Source organism: Sarcophilus harrisii, chromosome 1 (assembly GCF_902635505.1).
Source record: "Sarcophilus harrisii chromosome 1, mSarHar1.11, whole genome shotgun sequence".
In the NCBI taxonomy this organism is placed as follows: Eukaryota; Metazoa; Chordata; class Mammalia; order Dasyuromorphia; family Dasyuridae; genus Sarcophilus; species Sarcophilus harrisii.
The window spans coordinates 565,620,753-565,638,416 of NC_045426.1; the positions used below are offsets into that span (position 1 = coordinate 565,620,753).

General features: G+C 34.7%; 1 protein-coding gene across 1 annotated transcript in view; it reads right to left on the minus strand.

Moving 5' to 3' along the window:
* Window positions 1-17,664, minus strand: part of CNGB3 (cyclic nucleotide gated channel subunit beta 3) — a 139,926-nt gene that overhangs the window by 55,237 nt on the left and 67,025 nt on the right. Inside the window, exons 5-8 of the mRNA XM_012541699.2 lie at window positions 14,938-15,146; window positions 11,421-11,471; window positions 8,145-8,231; window positions 241-305 (exon numbers count right to left, since the gene is read on the minus strand). Coding sequence (XP_012397153.1) covers window positions 241-305; window positions 8,145-8,231; window positions 11,421-11,471; window positions 14,938-15,146 — 412 coding nt within the window. The remainder of the gene's footprint in view (window positions 1-240; window positions 306-8,144; window positions 8,232-11,420; window positions 11,472-14,937; window positions 15,147-17,664) is intronic.

Genomic DNA, 17,664 nt, shown 5'->3' on the forward strand with positions numbered 1-17,664 from the left:
TAGTCTTCCACCCGCCCTCCCGCAAGAGCTAAAATCATCTAAGATCATAAAGTAATCTTTATACTTACATCTCATTTAAAAATGTGTCCATCAGATCAGCCTTGTAATGAACCCCCTATGTTTCCATTCTAGAAAATGTCTTCTCTTTGCTGAAGAGGGAGGTCATGACTTAATTCCACCCACAGGTTGGTTGGACCAATTAATCTCTTCCCTTTTCCAAAAATTTGAATTATACTCTACCTGTAGATGTATGCTTTGTTCAATCTTGATTCCAGGCGATCATTAAACTCAAAGAATGAGGTATACTTTGTGCACGGCAAGTGAAATAAATCAAGTAATATGTTAGTTTTACAGACACCTACTTTAAATGTAGCTGCTCCTAATGGAGTTAGCCGTTATGATCTGTGTGCTTATATAATGATATATTTTCATTTATAAATCTTCCCTCCCCCCCCAAAAAAATCAGCTTCATTTTCTACGGGAATTTCTTATAGGTACCATTTTAGACATAATAAATACTTTTCTAGTTATTTTAGTAACAGTATCAAATTACAGACTTTTTGATTAATGAAAATTGGAATAAAATCAACTATATAATACTAATTTTTACAAAGATTACATAGGAAGGTAAAGAGTACAAAGAAAACAAAATTGCTTTGGAATCAGAAGTCCCGGTTCAAATCCAACCTCTGACTAGATGTGTGATCCTGGACAAATCAATGAATGTTTCAGTGCCCTAGGTAAGTAACTCTCTAAGAATATAAGTTGCAAAATAATTTCTCACTTGTATAGGTAGAGGAAGATTCCCGACTGGGAGTTTTTACACCAACAAAGCCACAATTTATGACAAATAAATATTGTTCTCATATGTATGCTACTCCTGTCCCTTACATCAATAAAATTAAGGGGTTTTATGGTGTGTGTGTGTGTGTGTGTGTGTGTGTGTGTGTGTGTAGCATCTAAATTATATGCATATAGTTGACTGATTGACCCTTGCAGTCAATAAGATCTGAATGCAAATTCTGCCTTGAATGATTATTATCTGTGTGAACCCAGGGAAATCACTTAACTCGTTTGTGTCTTTTTCTTCATCTACAAAATGGAAATAACAGTAGCATCCCAGGGTGGTTGTGAGGATCAAATAACATACTATATGTGAAGTGCTTTATACATTTAAATGTATAAATTTATTATATATATATATATATATATATGTAAAATATATAAATGCTATCTATTTTTAGGAAAAAAGGGAAAGATATTTATATAGCATCTACTATGTGCTGGGCATAGTGCTAAGGACTTTACAATTATTATTTCATGAGATCCTCACAACCCTAAGAGATAGATGCTATTTTCATATCCATTTTACAGTTAGGGAAACTAAGTCATTAAATTACTTGCCTGGTCACATAACTAGTAAATGATTGAGCCAGATTTGAACCTGGATTTCTGACTCCAGACTCAACTCTCTATCCCCTGCTCTATCTGATAGCTCTTATTTCAATTAAATTCAACAACTATCTAATGGCAGCATTAATTTGTTGTTGTTCAGTCATTTCATTCCGATCTGACTTTTTGTGATCCCACTGAGGGTTTTTGGCAAAGCTGCAGGAATAGTTTGCCATTTCCTTTTCCAATTCATTTTACAGATGAGGAAACTGAGGCCCACAGAGTCACACTGCTAGTAAGGGACTGAAGCCAGATTTAAACTTGAGTCTTCCTGACTCCAGGCCCAAATCTCTAGCCAGTATGTCACCTAGTTGTCCCTAATCTTAAAACTGGTCATGATACATCTGCATAAAATACATATACTCCTTTAGGACTTGCTTTGATAATTTTCATGCTTTTAAACACGACAACTACTTTTTCCTTTAAGTTCATTATTTCTCTTCCAGGTTCATAACTACATCCCAAGTGGTTGAAATTGCTAAAAAGTCTTATCATAGGATAAGAAGGATGGTCCTGGATAGGTAGGGTGTTATATTCTTTAAAATATCTAAAATAATACTGCAACATATACAGATAAAGTTGCAGAAATCTACCAGTAACAGAAAAATTGTTTTAATTATTTAGTTAGTATGAAAAAGTTGTTCATATTTAAAAAAAATTGTTCCCCTATTCTCAAAGATAGAGATATATTCTGATGATGATTTTTGATCAGATTTTTTTGGGCATAATGATCCAATATAACACCTTAGTCAAAAGTCATACAAACAACTGGACATCATTGATATGGGCAAGAGATCCCAAATGGAAAATATGATCCATTCATGTATGTTTATGCTTAGAACATGTAGTTTTAGTTCTTATACCTCAAGAAGATGGGAAAAATACAGATAATGTTCACTAAGAGAGCAGGTTCTAAATGATTAAATATGAGGGGAGTGAAGAGAGTAATCTATGACATCACCAAATCCTGGGATTTAGTCCTGGGAATAGCAGGAAATCCTTGGAGCTTGAAAGAATTTCTTTCTTTCTTTCTTTTTTTTTTTTTTAAACAAATTGACACAAATTCTACTTTGCATATGTAAAGTCAGGGTTCTAATTGGTGAAACATCAGTGTAGATCACACAGTGTAGATCATAAATTTAGAGTGTTGCTTAAGGTTCATAGAGGTTAGAAAATTTGTTTAGTCACATAGTCAAGTGTTAAGACTAGGATCTGAATACAGGACTTCTAGTCTCCATGTCTACCACTTTAATCATCATAACTTGCTGTCCTTAATTTTTATATAGAAACAATAAAATGTATTTATTTATTCAACAAGCATTTATTAAGTGCAAAATATTATGCTAGATAGTGGGGAAGTAATGTCAAACACAAAATATTCCCTGGCCTCAAGGAGCTTATATTTTATTGAGGGAAACAACTTTTGCATAATGATATAAAATAAGTTCAAAATACTCTTTCTGAAGGAGGATCAAAGAAAGACTTTGTGTGGCAGGGGGAAATTGATCTTAGTCTTAGAAGAATATTAGGATTCTACAAGGCAGAGGTAAGGAAAGAGTCTGCTCCGGGCATGGACAGCTTGCATATAAGCATGGTAATGGAAGATGGAATATGGAATAATGGGTGATGTGTGAAAAATATCTAGAAAACCAGTATGGTTGAAAAGGAGAGTAAGTGAGGAAAGTAATACATAAAAATCCTGGAAAAATGGTATAGAGTCAGATTGTGAAGAACTTTTAAATGATAAGTATATATATTTTTGATCATAGAGGCATGAGACAGTTTGTTCAGGAAGGAAGTGGTGTGTTAGACCTGAACTTTAGTAACATTAGTTTGGTAGCTATGTTGAGGATGATCATTCATTGTTTGTCCTGCGTTCTTGAAGAGAACCATGACATCAGGAAGGTGATGTCATGACTTGAAAATCAATTGGATTTAAGTGAGGGAAGATTGTACAAAGTCATCAGCCTTACTCTTTACTCCTGAGCCATCTGGGTCCAGTGGCAAGATAAAGATCAGCATAATTGGTGAGAGTTTCTGATGCAGTTAGAGACCTTGGCCTTTTTAAGCTAAAATCTTTCCCAGGTCTTTGTTTGAGGTAACTCCCATTCAATGATTAAGGCTAAGTAGGAAATGAGGCAAAGAATAGCCTCTTTTATATAGTCAACAAATAAAAATAAAAATAAAATCAACCTGGGAGGGGAAGACCCTCAGGATTTTTAGCCAAAACAGAAATAATTGTCATTTATTCTCACCCTAAGTCCTCATGAAAATCACAGAATATCTCATGAATTAAAAGTAGTTGAGGCCCCTCAAAGACCCAACTGAAACCTGGGAGCAGTTACATGAAGGGGGATGTTCTTGAGGAGCTGCCACACACACATACACACACACACACACACACACACACACACACACATCTCTTTATGTATATCAAAAGAAAAAAACATAATCACTTTTAAGCAGATTGGGGTTCTACAAGAATAACTTGATTCTGCTTTAAAATTTCTTAATGGTCCAAAAAAACCAAACCTTCGCAACAGACCAACCAAAAGTATGACAGATCTCAAATAGTATTTAAAATATTTTGACATGGAAATGATATCTTTCTATAAATGTGTTAGGCATTTGTGAAAACAGTCATATAAAGCATTAGACATTTTGGGAGAAAGATAAGAAACTCATTTTAAGCAAAAACCATTGAACATTTAATACAATGACTTGTTTTACAATTGTATAGTTATTTATCTCAACTTGTACATTCAATTTATTTGTGATTTGGGAATAATAGAATGAAATTTGAAAGGTAGAATGTAAACTCTTTGAATACAAGGCCTCTGTAAATTAAAAAAAATCTGTTATGTCTTCAGTAATTTTCCACAATACTTTGATCAGAGTAGGTTCTTAATTAATATTGTTGAATTTTAATTTAATTTCCTTTAAAGAAGATCATAATTGAAATGCATATTTCCAAATTTTTTGCTTTCATTTTTTTTTACAGTAATTTGTTGCCAATACTTAATTACTTTGTTGATTTATAATTAAAGGACAGATACTTGGTAAAAAACCTCTCTAAGAATTGGTGTCTCAAAGTGATACCCTTTTTAGGACACTGAAATGACCTATAGTTTGGTCAAAGTCAAAGTGGCATTATTAGCAAAGACTGCAGGATATCTGTAAGATATTTAAAAGGTCAAGGGCTCTAGTTCCTCTTTGAAGAGGAGGGTGGGTACAGCTATAGATCATGGCACACTTAAGGTCCTGGAATCTCCCAATCTAAGCTCAGAAAGATTCCAAATCTATTGAATTCAAAGGAGCTTAATGGGTCAGGTTTGACACATCTCCACTTGAACTGGAAATTTGGTGAGGGCTAGGATGAGAGCTAGGTTATCGACTCCAGGAATCCTGTGACTCTTTGAGGTAATTATGGTTCTCGAGGTGGCCACTAAGAGTTCCTTAATCTGAACCAATATTCCAGAGATCATTACATATGGTGAGAATATTTCATGACTTGGCACTTTCATGATTTTTTAGTGTTACTGTCTTGTATAGATTAGACAGCGTGTAATCTTCCAGTTAATTAGCATTTTTTGTTATCTTCTAGAAAATAATATAATTACAAAGTCTTCCATTTGTGGTTTAAAAATACAGAAATAGTTTCTACTAAGTTCAAGGAACTTACATACAAATGGGGAGACAACATGTGCATACTTATATAAATATCTCCTATAAGTAGTTATATAGAAAACCTGAAAAAAGTAGATACAACATGACATTGAAGGGGAAAGCACTACCAAGTGGGGGTGACCAGGAAAAGCTTCATGCAGCAAGAAACATTTGAGCTAAGGCTTGAAGGAAAACAAGGGGTGGAGATGAGGAAGATTGTCTTCCATTTTTAGAATGGAAGACAGAACAGAGGCATGGAAATGGAAGATGTAGAATTGCATTTTAAATTGTAGATCATTTGGGTGAGTTTTACATAATGAGTAGACTATTGATGTTGGGGTTAGGAAGACTTAGATTGAGATGAGACTTCTGACACAATTACTTTTGTCACCTTGGGAAAATCACTAATCTAGATGTTCCGTCTAATTGTCTGGAGTGACTGAGAACTCCTTTAATAGAGGGAATTCTCATATCAGTAATTAATTATTCATGATCACATAGGTTTTTCATGTATTGCTATTAATAACAATTATGTAGCATTTCTGACTTTTTAAAAAATGTTTTTTTTTTAGGTACAAAAGAAATTTGTTAACTAAACACTTATTCCCTAGATTCTTTTGAAAGTTGTTTATTTTCCACATAAAAGAAATGCCTAGATTTTCCCATTAAAAGGAAATGTAAATGTAAACATTTGTACTTTGCAGGGGTTTATTTAAAAATGAGCTTACTTGGAAGTCTTAGAAATAGCTATTCCAATATGTAAAAAACCGAACATCAATTTCAATGATTAAAAAACACATTATTTGTTTTTAATTTCTGTTATGATTTTTGCTGTTGATTTGGGTGATAGACTAGAGGGAATAAATCATCATGGAATTGAGGAGCATTTGAAGAACACTCTGCATTCTTTTTTGGGGGGTGGGCACTGGACCCATGATTTTATCTATATAGAGTCAACAAACAATTATTAAATGCCTACTATGTGCCACGTACTGTGCTATGTTGGAAATACAAATAAAAAGACAATACTTGCTCTCAAGGAGCTCTCACTCTAATGGGGGAAGACAAAGTAAAAACAAGAAGATATAAGCAAGTTAGAGTCAGGGAAAACTGAAAATTATTTTAGAGGTAGACTTTAAGAAGGGTAGGACAGGAAAGGCTTCATGTAGAAGATGGGGATTTAGGGCTTGAAAGGGGCTTGAAAGAAGCTGGTAAGCAAAGATGAGGAAGGAAAACATTCTGAGCATGTAGTACAAGATAGAGAAAAATGCCTAGAATCAGGAATTGGATGCTTAATTTGAAGAATAGCCAGGAGACTGGTGTTATTGGATCACAGATTAAATTAGAGCAATGAGAGCTCCCAAGAAGGGATTTCTACTTATGCAGTAAGAACTTACTCCATAAGATATAGTTTTGGAGAACTGCTTAGGTTATTGAGAGATTAAGTAATTTGTTTAGGGTCATTCAATTGGTATGGATTATAAACAGGATTTAGATTCTTCTTGACTTTGAGTTTGGCCCTCTATTCTATTACTAAACATTCTTCATATGTGTATATGTAAATGAAAATATGTGTTGTTTTTTTGTGGGAGGGGGAGCTGAACCTATAATTTTATTTATTTGGAAATTTCTGGATATGGAAATTATTTTTACTCCTGCAGATCATCAACCCATTGGTATATTACTAATTTTTTTTTTTAATGAAGCATTAGGTGGCAAAGTAGAATAGTATAGGTCAGGAGTCAGGAAGATGTGAGTTAAATTTCGTTAGTTACTTAGCTTCTCTTCAGTTTCCATAACTGTAAAACGGTAATCATAATAGCATCTACCTCTTGTTGTGATCATCAAATAAGATAATATTTTTAAAGCTTTTAGCATAGTGCCTGACACATAGCAGGTGCTTAATAAATGTTCCTTTTCTTTTTCCTTTTTCCTTTCCTTCTCTTCCCTGCCCCTTTCCTCCCCTTCCCTCCCCCCTCTCTTCTCCCTTTCCATCTCTCATCCCCTCCTTCCCCTCTTTTCCCTTCTCCTCCCTTCCTCTCTCTTTGCCCCCTCCTCTCCTTCTGTCTCTCCCTCCATTCCTCCCTCTCTCCCTCCCTTCTTCCTTTTCTCCCTTCTTCCTTTTCTTCCTCCTTCCATTTCTTCCCCCTCCTTCCTCTCTCTCCTTCCCTTCCTTCCTCTGTCCCTCCATTCCTCTCTCCCTCCATTCCTCTCTCCTTCTGTTTCTCCTTCCCTCTTTCCCTCTCTCATTCCCTCCCTTCCTCATTCCCTTTTGTTCTCTCTCCTTCCCTCCCTCCTTCTTTCTTTCCCTCCCTCCCTTTTTCTCTTCTTTCTTCTCTCCCTCCCTCCCTCTCTCTCTCTCTTCCCTTCCCTTCACGTTCCTTCCCTTCACCTTCCTTCCCTTCCCTTCACCTTCCTTCCTTCCTCCTTCCCCTTCCTTCCTTCCTCCTTCCCTCCCTCCCTCCCTTCCTTCCTTTCTTCCTTCCTTTCTTCCTTCCTTCCTTCCTTTCTTCTTCCCTTCCTTTCTTCTTTTCTTCCTTCCTTTCCTTTCTTCCTTCTTTCCCTCCCTCTCTTCCTTCCCTTTCCCACTGTCCCACTGTCACAGTTAGTCTATGTCAGAAGCAGTCTTTCTGGATCCAAATATAGCACTCCATCTGGATTGTATGGTAGATAGAACAAGGAGTCAGGAAGAATTTTAAATCCAGTCTCAGATATCTATTAGCTGTACAAGTCACTTAATCTTTGCTTGCTTTAGTTTCTTCATCTGTAAAGTGAGAATAATTGTAGCACTTACCCCCAGAGTTATTGTGAGAATCTAGGGAGATGATAATTGTAAAGCACTTAGTACAGTACCTGACACACAGTAAGCATTGTGGAAATGTTAGCTTATAATGATGCTATCATATAGACTGTGGAAATTAAAAAAAATTTAAATTTAGAAGTAAACATCTGTTGAACTCATTAACTTTAAGTGGCTGTTTCACTTAAACTGTTTCAGAAAGAAGCATGAATTATAGGTAACTCACCTTTAGTGTCCTATTTATTCTAAATACTGGATTACACCCAAAAATGAAGTAAAGAACATCAAATGGTATTATTGACATGAGATCCAGCTGTTGAAAGAGTACAATTGACAATTATAATGTGTTTACACCCCTTTCTGAACATTGCTGGATTCAACATTCATTGTATAGAAAAAATTTGTCTGTAGGCCTTTATTTGAAGGAGCTTTTCACAGTGAAATTCAGAATCTTTCTAAAACCACATTATCATCACAAAACAAGAATTCTATTATGTTTCATAAATGCTATCCACTTTAAATTTATTATAGATTAACAACCATGAACTTGATCCTTTTCTAGTCACTGAATCCTAGGGGAGATTTTTTACCCCTTATCCAGCACAGCTTGAGTTATCACATACATTTAATTTATGGCATAGCTGCTGATGCTTAAGTACATTCTAATAGTATTTTTAAAATGCTGCTGGGAAGCAGCCTTTTGGCCTAAAAATCAAATCTCTCCTTGGCTTTATTTGAAACCACTGAACATTCATTGCTTCCAATGTATTTTTATGTTGCAGCCAAATTCTTCAGTATTCTGAGGCTCATTATCTATTTTGTGGATTATCTGGGCCTTTTGTTCTGTTTTCCCATTATCTACCTTTGGACTGATAATTTACTGCTTTGGGTAGCACATTTAGCAGAGTCCATGTAAAGGAAGGAAGAAGGATTGAAACTCAAGTCATTTTCTTTTGCAAGTCTTCAGCAGTTTTCATACACGGTCTGAAGGGAGGAGCTGTTGAATAGCTAAGGGATCATTTCACATTTTTATTTTGGTCACCAATTGTATTCAAAGCCTGTTATATGCATTATTACATCATTTATTTATAACAATAGCCCTTCAGGGCAGGTATAAAACTTTGACTATCCTTATTCTAAAAATGAGGAAACATAATCAGAGATATTAAATTACTTGGGCAAAGTTCCATGGCAAGTAAGTAGTTGAGCTAGGAGTGAAAACTAGGTCCCAAATCACTGTTGTTTCCATTATACCTCTCCACGTCTGTCTGCAATACTTATTCCTCCTCTTCTATGGATAGTTGTAAGGTTCTTATACAACACTTGTATTCTATCTTGGTGGCAATGCCTTAACTGACACCTTCTACCTACCATTAAATCTATTCTCAGAGATACTCTCGCTTCTTACCTTCCCTTTTCTCCCTCTTCTGACCCTTTGGCAGCCCAGACCCCATGAGGTGACCTGGCAGCAAGATCTGCTACTGGGCAAACCCTGTTCCATTTTCTTTCCTTTACTCCCTTCCTTAATCCCAGGGCTTTCTTCACTCCACATCCCATGAGATGGCTGGGTAGACTACCAAAGAGATGCCTTCTCCCCTTTCCTTTCCTTTACTCATAAAGTTTGCATCAAGGCAGCTGGTGGGAAAATGGTATGAACATTTACATGATTTGGATGAATTTAATACAACTCTTATCCTCCAAGTAAGAGGGAGGACTATATATATTTTTTTTCCTTTGACACTGCAAGTTTGGGTGCTCTACTTCTTACTATCTGGGTTGATTCTATATCCTCCAGACTCCCAGCACTGTCATCTGACTTATTACTAATAAATCCAAAGGACCTTCGGGTCTTGCCATCCACCCAGCTCTTGTACCTTAAGGACTCTAGGTTTTACTTTCCTACATGGAATGGTAGCCTGGGAAAGATGATTTGGACTGGGAATAATAGGACTAATTTCCATATAACTTTGAGTAATAGGTATATGTATATATTAATAGACATCTTAAAAATAGTAAAATTAAGTTATAGAACAATTAAGGGTTTTATTCAAGGTCACAGATATGGAATAGGAGATAAAGACAATCATCTGGGAAAAGTGAAACTTGGGAATAAAAATGGAACTTTTAGTCTGAATTAACCAGACCATTTGTTATTTGTTAACATGTTTACTGATATAGTAAATAAGTAATATAATAAGACTCCTTATTTTGACTCTTAATAGTATTTCCCAAATGTTATCTGTTCCCATTGTAATTTTGAGAAGGAGACGGGACATCCTCAAGTGCATTTTGCAAATGAGGAAACTATGGAATGGTGAATTAACTCATTTGAAGTTACCCCACAGACCTACTGGAAGAAACCAGAATTCCTGAATGAACCTAAAGCTCTTTCCATTGCCTCATCAGGCTTTGGTTCCTTATTTCACTTGACATGTGCAGACTCCACCATAAAACAGGATTAGTGTCTCCACATTGCCACAAATGTAAGTTGGCCACAGATAGAGTTGAACTTTTTACTCGTTGTCAAATAACTGATGTCCCATGCTACAAACTATATACATGTTTTAATAAGAAGAACAAATAAACTAAATGCTTCTATTCATATTTGGATTAAAAAGTAATTGAGAAAGACTCTGGAATGAATTTTATGATATTCATAGACGACATTAATCTGATGTTCTGAAAGAAGGAGACATTTATTAAGTGCCTACTTATGTGTCAGGCTAAATAATATCATTTGATCCTCACAACAATCTTATGGTATAGGTAGAGTATAATGACAGGTTTCTACTAGGAAATAGTAACTGAAAAACTTATAAAGGAATTTTAGTCGATGTTTATTAACAATAAAGATAGTGGGAATCTTTAATTCTGCTTTCAAAGGGTCATAGACTTAGAACTGGAAAGGACCATAGAAGTCATGTAGTCCAATTCCATTATTTTACAGATATGGAAACTGACACATAGAGAAATTAAATTACTTGCCCAAGGTTATACAAACAATAAATGGAGATTTGAACCCAGTTCCTGAGGATCCAAATTTACCACTCTTTCCATGGAACCACTTGATTAAAAAACTTTTTTTTCCCCTTAGAAGAACTATGTTCTCTGTTTCTTCTTTTTCATTCTATTAGGTAAACAATTCCAAGAAGCCAAGAGTAGAAATGAAAATTTTCCGACTTTTATTTATGTGTACAGCTATGAATTAGATAAAATACATTGCATGATAGGCACTTAATAAATGCTTAAAACTTTCACTTTTGATTTTAGGTTTAAATAAAGGCACGAAGTAAATTTGCTTAATATCTATTAAACCATGTAATAAAATATAGTGTATTTGATAAAGAATAAATATTTTCTATCTACCTGTGGTCAATTAATTTTCAGTTATATGATCCATTTCTTTAAAAGGTATAATTCTAGGAGAGAAGGGCTTTTGTTTTAAGAAATTTAACATGAAGGGATTGTGCCTGGATTTTTAAAGACTATACAGGATACTAACCTTAAATTTTATTGAAGTCCGGTAGTGCTCTTTCATCTCCTTTGGGTCTATCTAAAATATACATGTAAATGCAATATTAAGAACATAAGAATTCACATTTCAAACTATATAGCCTGATTAATTTTAATACTGGACTGTATTTAGTTCTTTTCTTACTTCATCTGGCTTTTTCTGGGTGGGAGCTATTTCCTAGCTCTCATTTGTCCTAGTAAACTGAAAGTCAATGCAAATTCAAGAGGAGAGAATAGAGTAACTTCTTCCAATGATTTCTTAGATTCTCTAAGGTGCTTAGACTTGTGTCTCTGCTATGGTAAAATTATCAGGTTTTTTATGTATTGCTTTTTCAGTCTGTCTTCTAGATAATGAAGGGAAGTCAATAAGTGCTAAGTCAAAGAATACTCTTCAGCTCTTCCCTCCTTTTTGCTGGGCTTTTGCATCTAGATGTATTCCCAGTCATGTCCGGTTACATTGCACCCATTTTAAGATAACAGACTCCATAGTTTTTCCTTTAAGACATTTTGCTCCATAACCTTTTTCCAATCTCGAAATTTCATTGATATTTGTCAAAAAGTCATACTTCTGACTGTCATAAATAAAACTTAAATTGTATCTTTATACCCTTTAGTAGTGTGCCGAATCTGAACAAAATCAGTTATCCCCATAGGAAAGCTATTGTGAGCAGACACATGGGTAGTGCTGAGTGGAGAAGTTAAAACAGAGTTCACATTCTGGGGTCAATAACAGCATATTCAGCAAATTGTTTCCTTGGCTTTGATTCACAATGTTGTCTATGGCCATAAGATTAGATATATGGGTTAAATTCAGCTGAAAATATCCCTTGTGAAATTATATGCTATACTGTTTTAGATCAAAATTCAGCACCATTGTAAATGCCATGTGAACTGGAATTTTTTAAATCTATAAAATGGAGGCACTGTCTACCTTAAGAAAAGGTTGTGAGGAAACCCCTTTTAAGTCATTAAGAACAATAGAAATTGTAATTATTGACTGTGCAACCCTCATTTAACCTTTCAAGGTCTCTCTATTCTCTAAGTCTATAAATTGTAGAGCAGTTGTCAGTCTGCATTAGCAGAAGGTGTTTTCTTACTGGGAGGCCAATGAAAGCACATATCCTGCCCAATTCTCCCTCCCTTTGCTTCAAATAAATAAACAATATGTTAATAGTTGAAAATATAATAATAGATTGTTTAGTACTTGTGTAGCAATCTACATAAAGTGGATCCTTGATCCAATGATAATAATTCACATTTATGATGAACCTTATTTGTATAGTATTTTATATTTTCAAAACACTTTACCTGTATCACCTCATTTAATCTGCATATTACCCCATAGTATGTAACTCAAGTATTATCATCTCCATATTCCACATTAGGAAAGTGGAAGGAAATGAAAAGAACATTCTTCTTAATTACTGTTAGAAAATTGAGGTTGCCTTGGTAGCACTCATTTTGACAGCCTAGTACTAAGCATTTATCTTGCCCAAGAACAATCTTGTTCATATATCTACATCCACATTAATTCCAACACTGCTTCTGTTGTCTTGAAAACAGATCAATAGATCGAAGATACTTCATAGTATCCTGGACTGTCACTTTAATTAGTTTGCCTCAATTTCTCCATCTGCTAAAATGGAGAAAAATAGCACCTGCTTCCCAGGGTTGTTGTGAGGATTAAATGAGATAGCTGTAAAGGGCATGGTATAGTGTCTGGTACATAATAAACGCTATATGAATGTTATCTATTATTAATTTATTGCTAGTAAAGTTCTCTGACTTTAAGAAGGAAAAAAAATTCTTCAGTTAAATGGAAAATCTTGCCTCATATATCCAACCAGTTTGGTGGCATGTAACTCTGAACCTAAGAATTACATGGGTCTTTAGGTGTAGATAGTGGTGCAGATTATACCCTAGCCCTATATGGTTTTCTTACCACAATACTAGCAAAATTCCTAGCAGTCAAGTACATAATCTAAGCTTTGTCATTTAATGCTTTTGTGATCTTGGGTAAATTATTTAATCACTTGGGGCAGGCATTGTTAATCCTTTTTGTGCTGTGCACCCTTTTACTCCAAACACAGCCTCATGAAGCTGTCTTTAAATGCATAAAATAAAATAAAACATATAGGATTGCAAAGAAAACCAATGATCTTTAAATACAATTATGATTTTTTTAAAGTTCTTAGACTTCAGGTTAAGGACCTCTGTGTTAGGGTCTTACTTTCTTGTCCTGTAAATCTTACAGTGAATTAAAATATATGACATTAAATTCAGTCCATCTCTAATCCCTATGATCTTATTCACCTTTGAACTATTTTAAATGAGAGAAAGCTTTGAATTTCTCTTGGTAGTTTCTACCATGTATTAGCAACCCATGATAATGGATTTTAAATAGATCCTGCAGAGAGTGTTTTTGGGGGTTATTTTTCTTAGCTCTAACTCTCCATTGTGTGCAAAGGCTTCTTAGAAAATTGAAAATAAAAGTCTTTCCTTACTGATTTTGTCATTTTCCATTTGTCAAACATCGATTACCCCCCCTTGTGTATCTAATGGAGGTTGAAATTAGCATTCTTTTTTGTTTGTTTTTGTTTATTCTTTATTTGTACACTCTCATCATCATTCCTCAAGCTGTCAGTGAGCTCTGGGGATATCGTTGGCGAGTTAACTAATGCTCTGGAGCCAGCAGAAGGAATACATTGGATAGATTCTGCCTGAGTGTTGACTTGATATGCTACACTGGCTATTGTTGAGTAAATATGGTTCTAAAATTATAAGATTTCAAAACCTTGCCTCTTCTGACTTCATATAAAAATTCACTTACATGGTATTGGGTTCAGAGAGACTAGAATGCCATTAACAGGTGTTCTTTACCTTTTGGCAAATGCCTCACATACAAATAGAATGTTCACATACCAAGTAAAATTATTTGAATAATAAAATAAAATAAAAATAATAATAAAAATAAATTCCCTCCTTGATCCAAGGTTAGGGAGTGCAAACCATAGCTAGGGAGCCAAATTCTGTCCCTCAAGGGTCAAATTCAGACTTTAGTCTGTTCTTGCATATAGTGAGCTTAAGAAAATATAGTTATTTTTTCTACATTATGGATGTTAAACGGGACTCAGTGTCCTCTTGATTTGAAAAATTTGCATAAATTTTTTTTGGCCAGCCTTTCAAACCAGAGAAATTTTCCCTATTTTTAATATTTTTACATTGTAAAATTTGGATTAAGTATTGCTCACAGGTTCTGTGTTGTCTGTGGCTTTCTTAAAACTCCCCCCAAATTCTTATTAGTTTCTTATACCAACCTGTGATAGATTAAAACTATGATGGGGAAAGTAGTGATGTGGAAGGGATAACAGTAACTATTACATTTTGAATAAAATTTTATTGTATAGGCATATAAAACTAGGCAGGGTCAGAATTAGGATTCGGGCTATAGTTTGTCAACTATATTAGCCCAATCTGTGGAAAATTTCCTACCATTTTTCACTTACTATTTTGTCTCCACCTTTTAAAAATTCCACTCTGGATTGGATCATCAGCATATCACTCAGGTATATTATATCACAGATGATGTCAATTATAAGCCAGTATTTCATATTATTTGGTTTTTGATAGGGAAAAGCTAGGCGCATTGGAATTAACCAGCAGTTCCAGTTATAAGCAATTGTGACTAACAAGAGCCACAAGACATAGGAATCATCTAGAAGAAACAAAACAAAAATAATACAATAAGCATAAAATAAACATTCTTTTAAATCATCTTTTGTTTATTTTTTTTTTGTTTGGATTTCCATCCCAAAATGCAAGTTAATTACATTTTGCATTTGCATTTGCAATTGCAATTTGCATAAATATATTAATTTTTAAGCTCAGTTCTTCATGAATATCTTTTATATACATATATAATGTAATATGTAAATCTATTAAGGTAATGCATATATAATAGAGAGCTTTAAAAAAAAACAGACTATAAAATAGGCTTAGTTTCCCTTCAAAGGGGGAATATCCTTTCTATTTCCTACTATCTCATCAGAAGTGGCTATTTACCACAGTAAGGGCAAGGAAAATCCCAAGAGTACTCCATGGAGAAACCAGTAATTGACAAACTACATTCATTTCTTCATTTGGGCACTAGACTGCAGGATGGCTCTGAGCAGATGGTAAGGGTATGGAGTTTCTGAAGGGGAGACCAATAATGAGAAAGAGGCAGTTTATTAATTCTTCTTCTATCTCCTGAGCTCATTGACTTCACCATATCAGCTTAAAGAAGAAAAAAGGAGTTCTTAAATGAACCAGCAAAATATAGATGTAAGAGTATTAAATTTGTGGCCAGAAGATTTGAGGTGAAATCTTAGTAATATTACTTGGTACTATTACTCTCCCTATTCATAGTTGAATGTGTGATCTTGGTCACAGAAATCACTTTCTGTCTCTGTGTCTCAATTTTCTTAAGTGTCCAACGAGGAGATTAGATTAAATAATCTTTAAGGGAGTTTTTCCAAATTTCTTTTCAGAGGGAGAAATCTTAGTTAGTGATTTATTTCATTGGGGAAATTCCCATATAGTAATTCCCTATATCCTTAACTATATTCTTCAGAGAGGTGAATCCAGATCCTTTTGAGTACAAGACTGACCTCTAACTATTTTACCATACTGCCCCTATAATAAGATCATAGGATCATAGATTTGAAGCTGAAAAGTCTAATCCCTTTATTGAGAAATGAAACTTGGTGATATTGTATTTGAAGCAATTAAGGTGACTGAATCTACATTATCTCTTGCAAGCCATGTTCTCTTATGGGTCTATGAGTAGGATAAACAATCCTTTACTTTATATGAAATTTAAATGTTGTTTGTCCTTTGTTTTCAAAGAGAACCAGTGACATCAGGTAGGTGCTGTCTTGACTTGTGTGAATTGAAATTAAGTGAGTCAGGACTGTGCAGTCACTAGCTCAGTTTTTCCTCCAGAACTATCTGGGTCTAGTGGCTATTATTCAAATAAAAAAATCATTGTTTTGAAGGGGAAGACACAGGGTAAGTGTTCATGCAGTGGTCAGAAAAAGCCATACAAGAACACTTTTAACATCTCTCTTAAGAACTTTAGAACTGACTATATGACATGGTACAGGATCACCCAACATGAGTTCTCTCATCAGAGAAGATGCTATGCTCTATGAGCAAAGCAAAATTGAATTCGCTCAGAAGAAATGCAAGATGCGCAAAGTTAGAGAGATTACCCCAAATGTTCACAGGAATTATTTGTGTCCAATCTGTGGCAGAGCATTTTGAGCTCATATTGGCTTGAATAGCTACAACTGGACACCCTCTAACATGACTCTAATATAAAGATGTCATTTTGGTCCTCTTAGAGAGAGAGATTGGTCCAATCTCTCAACATGTAGTAGGTGCCTAATAAATGCTTGTAGACTATTAAAGAAAACAATTTGTGCACAAATATATTTGAAACCTATACAAAGGATATACAATGTAATTTTGTAAGGAGGTAATAGCAACTATGAGAAAGAAAAGAATCAGGAAATACCTCATTAAAAAGCCAAGTCACTGCATGATCCACTGAGGACTTTTTTGACCTGTCCTGACCTAAGAGTTTATATTTCTCTAGTAAGCAACATATAAACTTCCTTACTTCCCTCCCCACATACTTTCTGGTATCTTTCCTTTCATCTCCCCATCATGCCTCATGATGTCTTTCTCCTTCTTATAGTTAACTAATTCTTTTAGTGCTAAATTCCTTTATGGATTTAGTCTACCAGTCAAGCGTATACTCCCACCTCATGGAGAATTTACTTTTTCCTGGTTAATTATGAATTCCACTAGGCAATTTATCTATTTCATTATTAATTGTTAAAACTCCCTTTCTTGCTAACTATATGCTCTCCCAACTCTATTTCATATTTACCATTTCTGGCGTCTGTTGTATTTCTTCATTTTGTCTGTAAACTCTTCTCCTAAATAAACCTCTCTTTTGCCAAAGAAAATCCTAACATTTGGTGCCAATTGTTCTCTTAAATCTCATTATCTGGTCCCTAAGCATCAAACACATCATTTGGAGCCAGGAATTGCTACCCTGAACACATCAGGTCTCATTATCAATGTGGACATCCTTGAGGAGTATACTGTCAAAGCAAGTGAACTTATCCACAGAATTCAAAACTTCACCATTTGCTATAATTGACAGTTCCACATATGGATAGTTT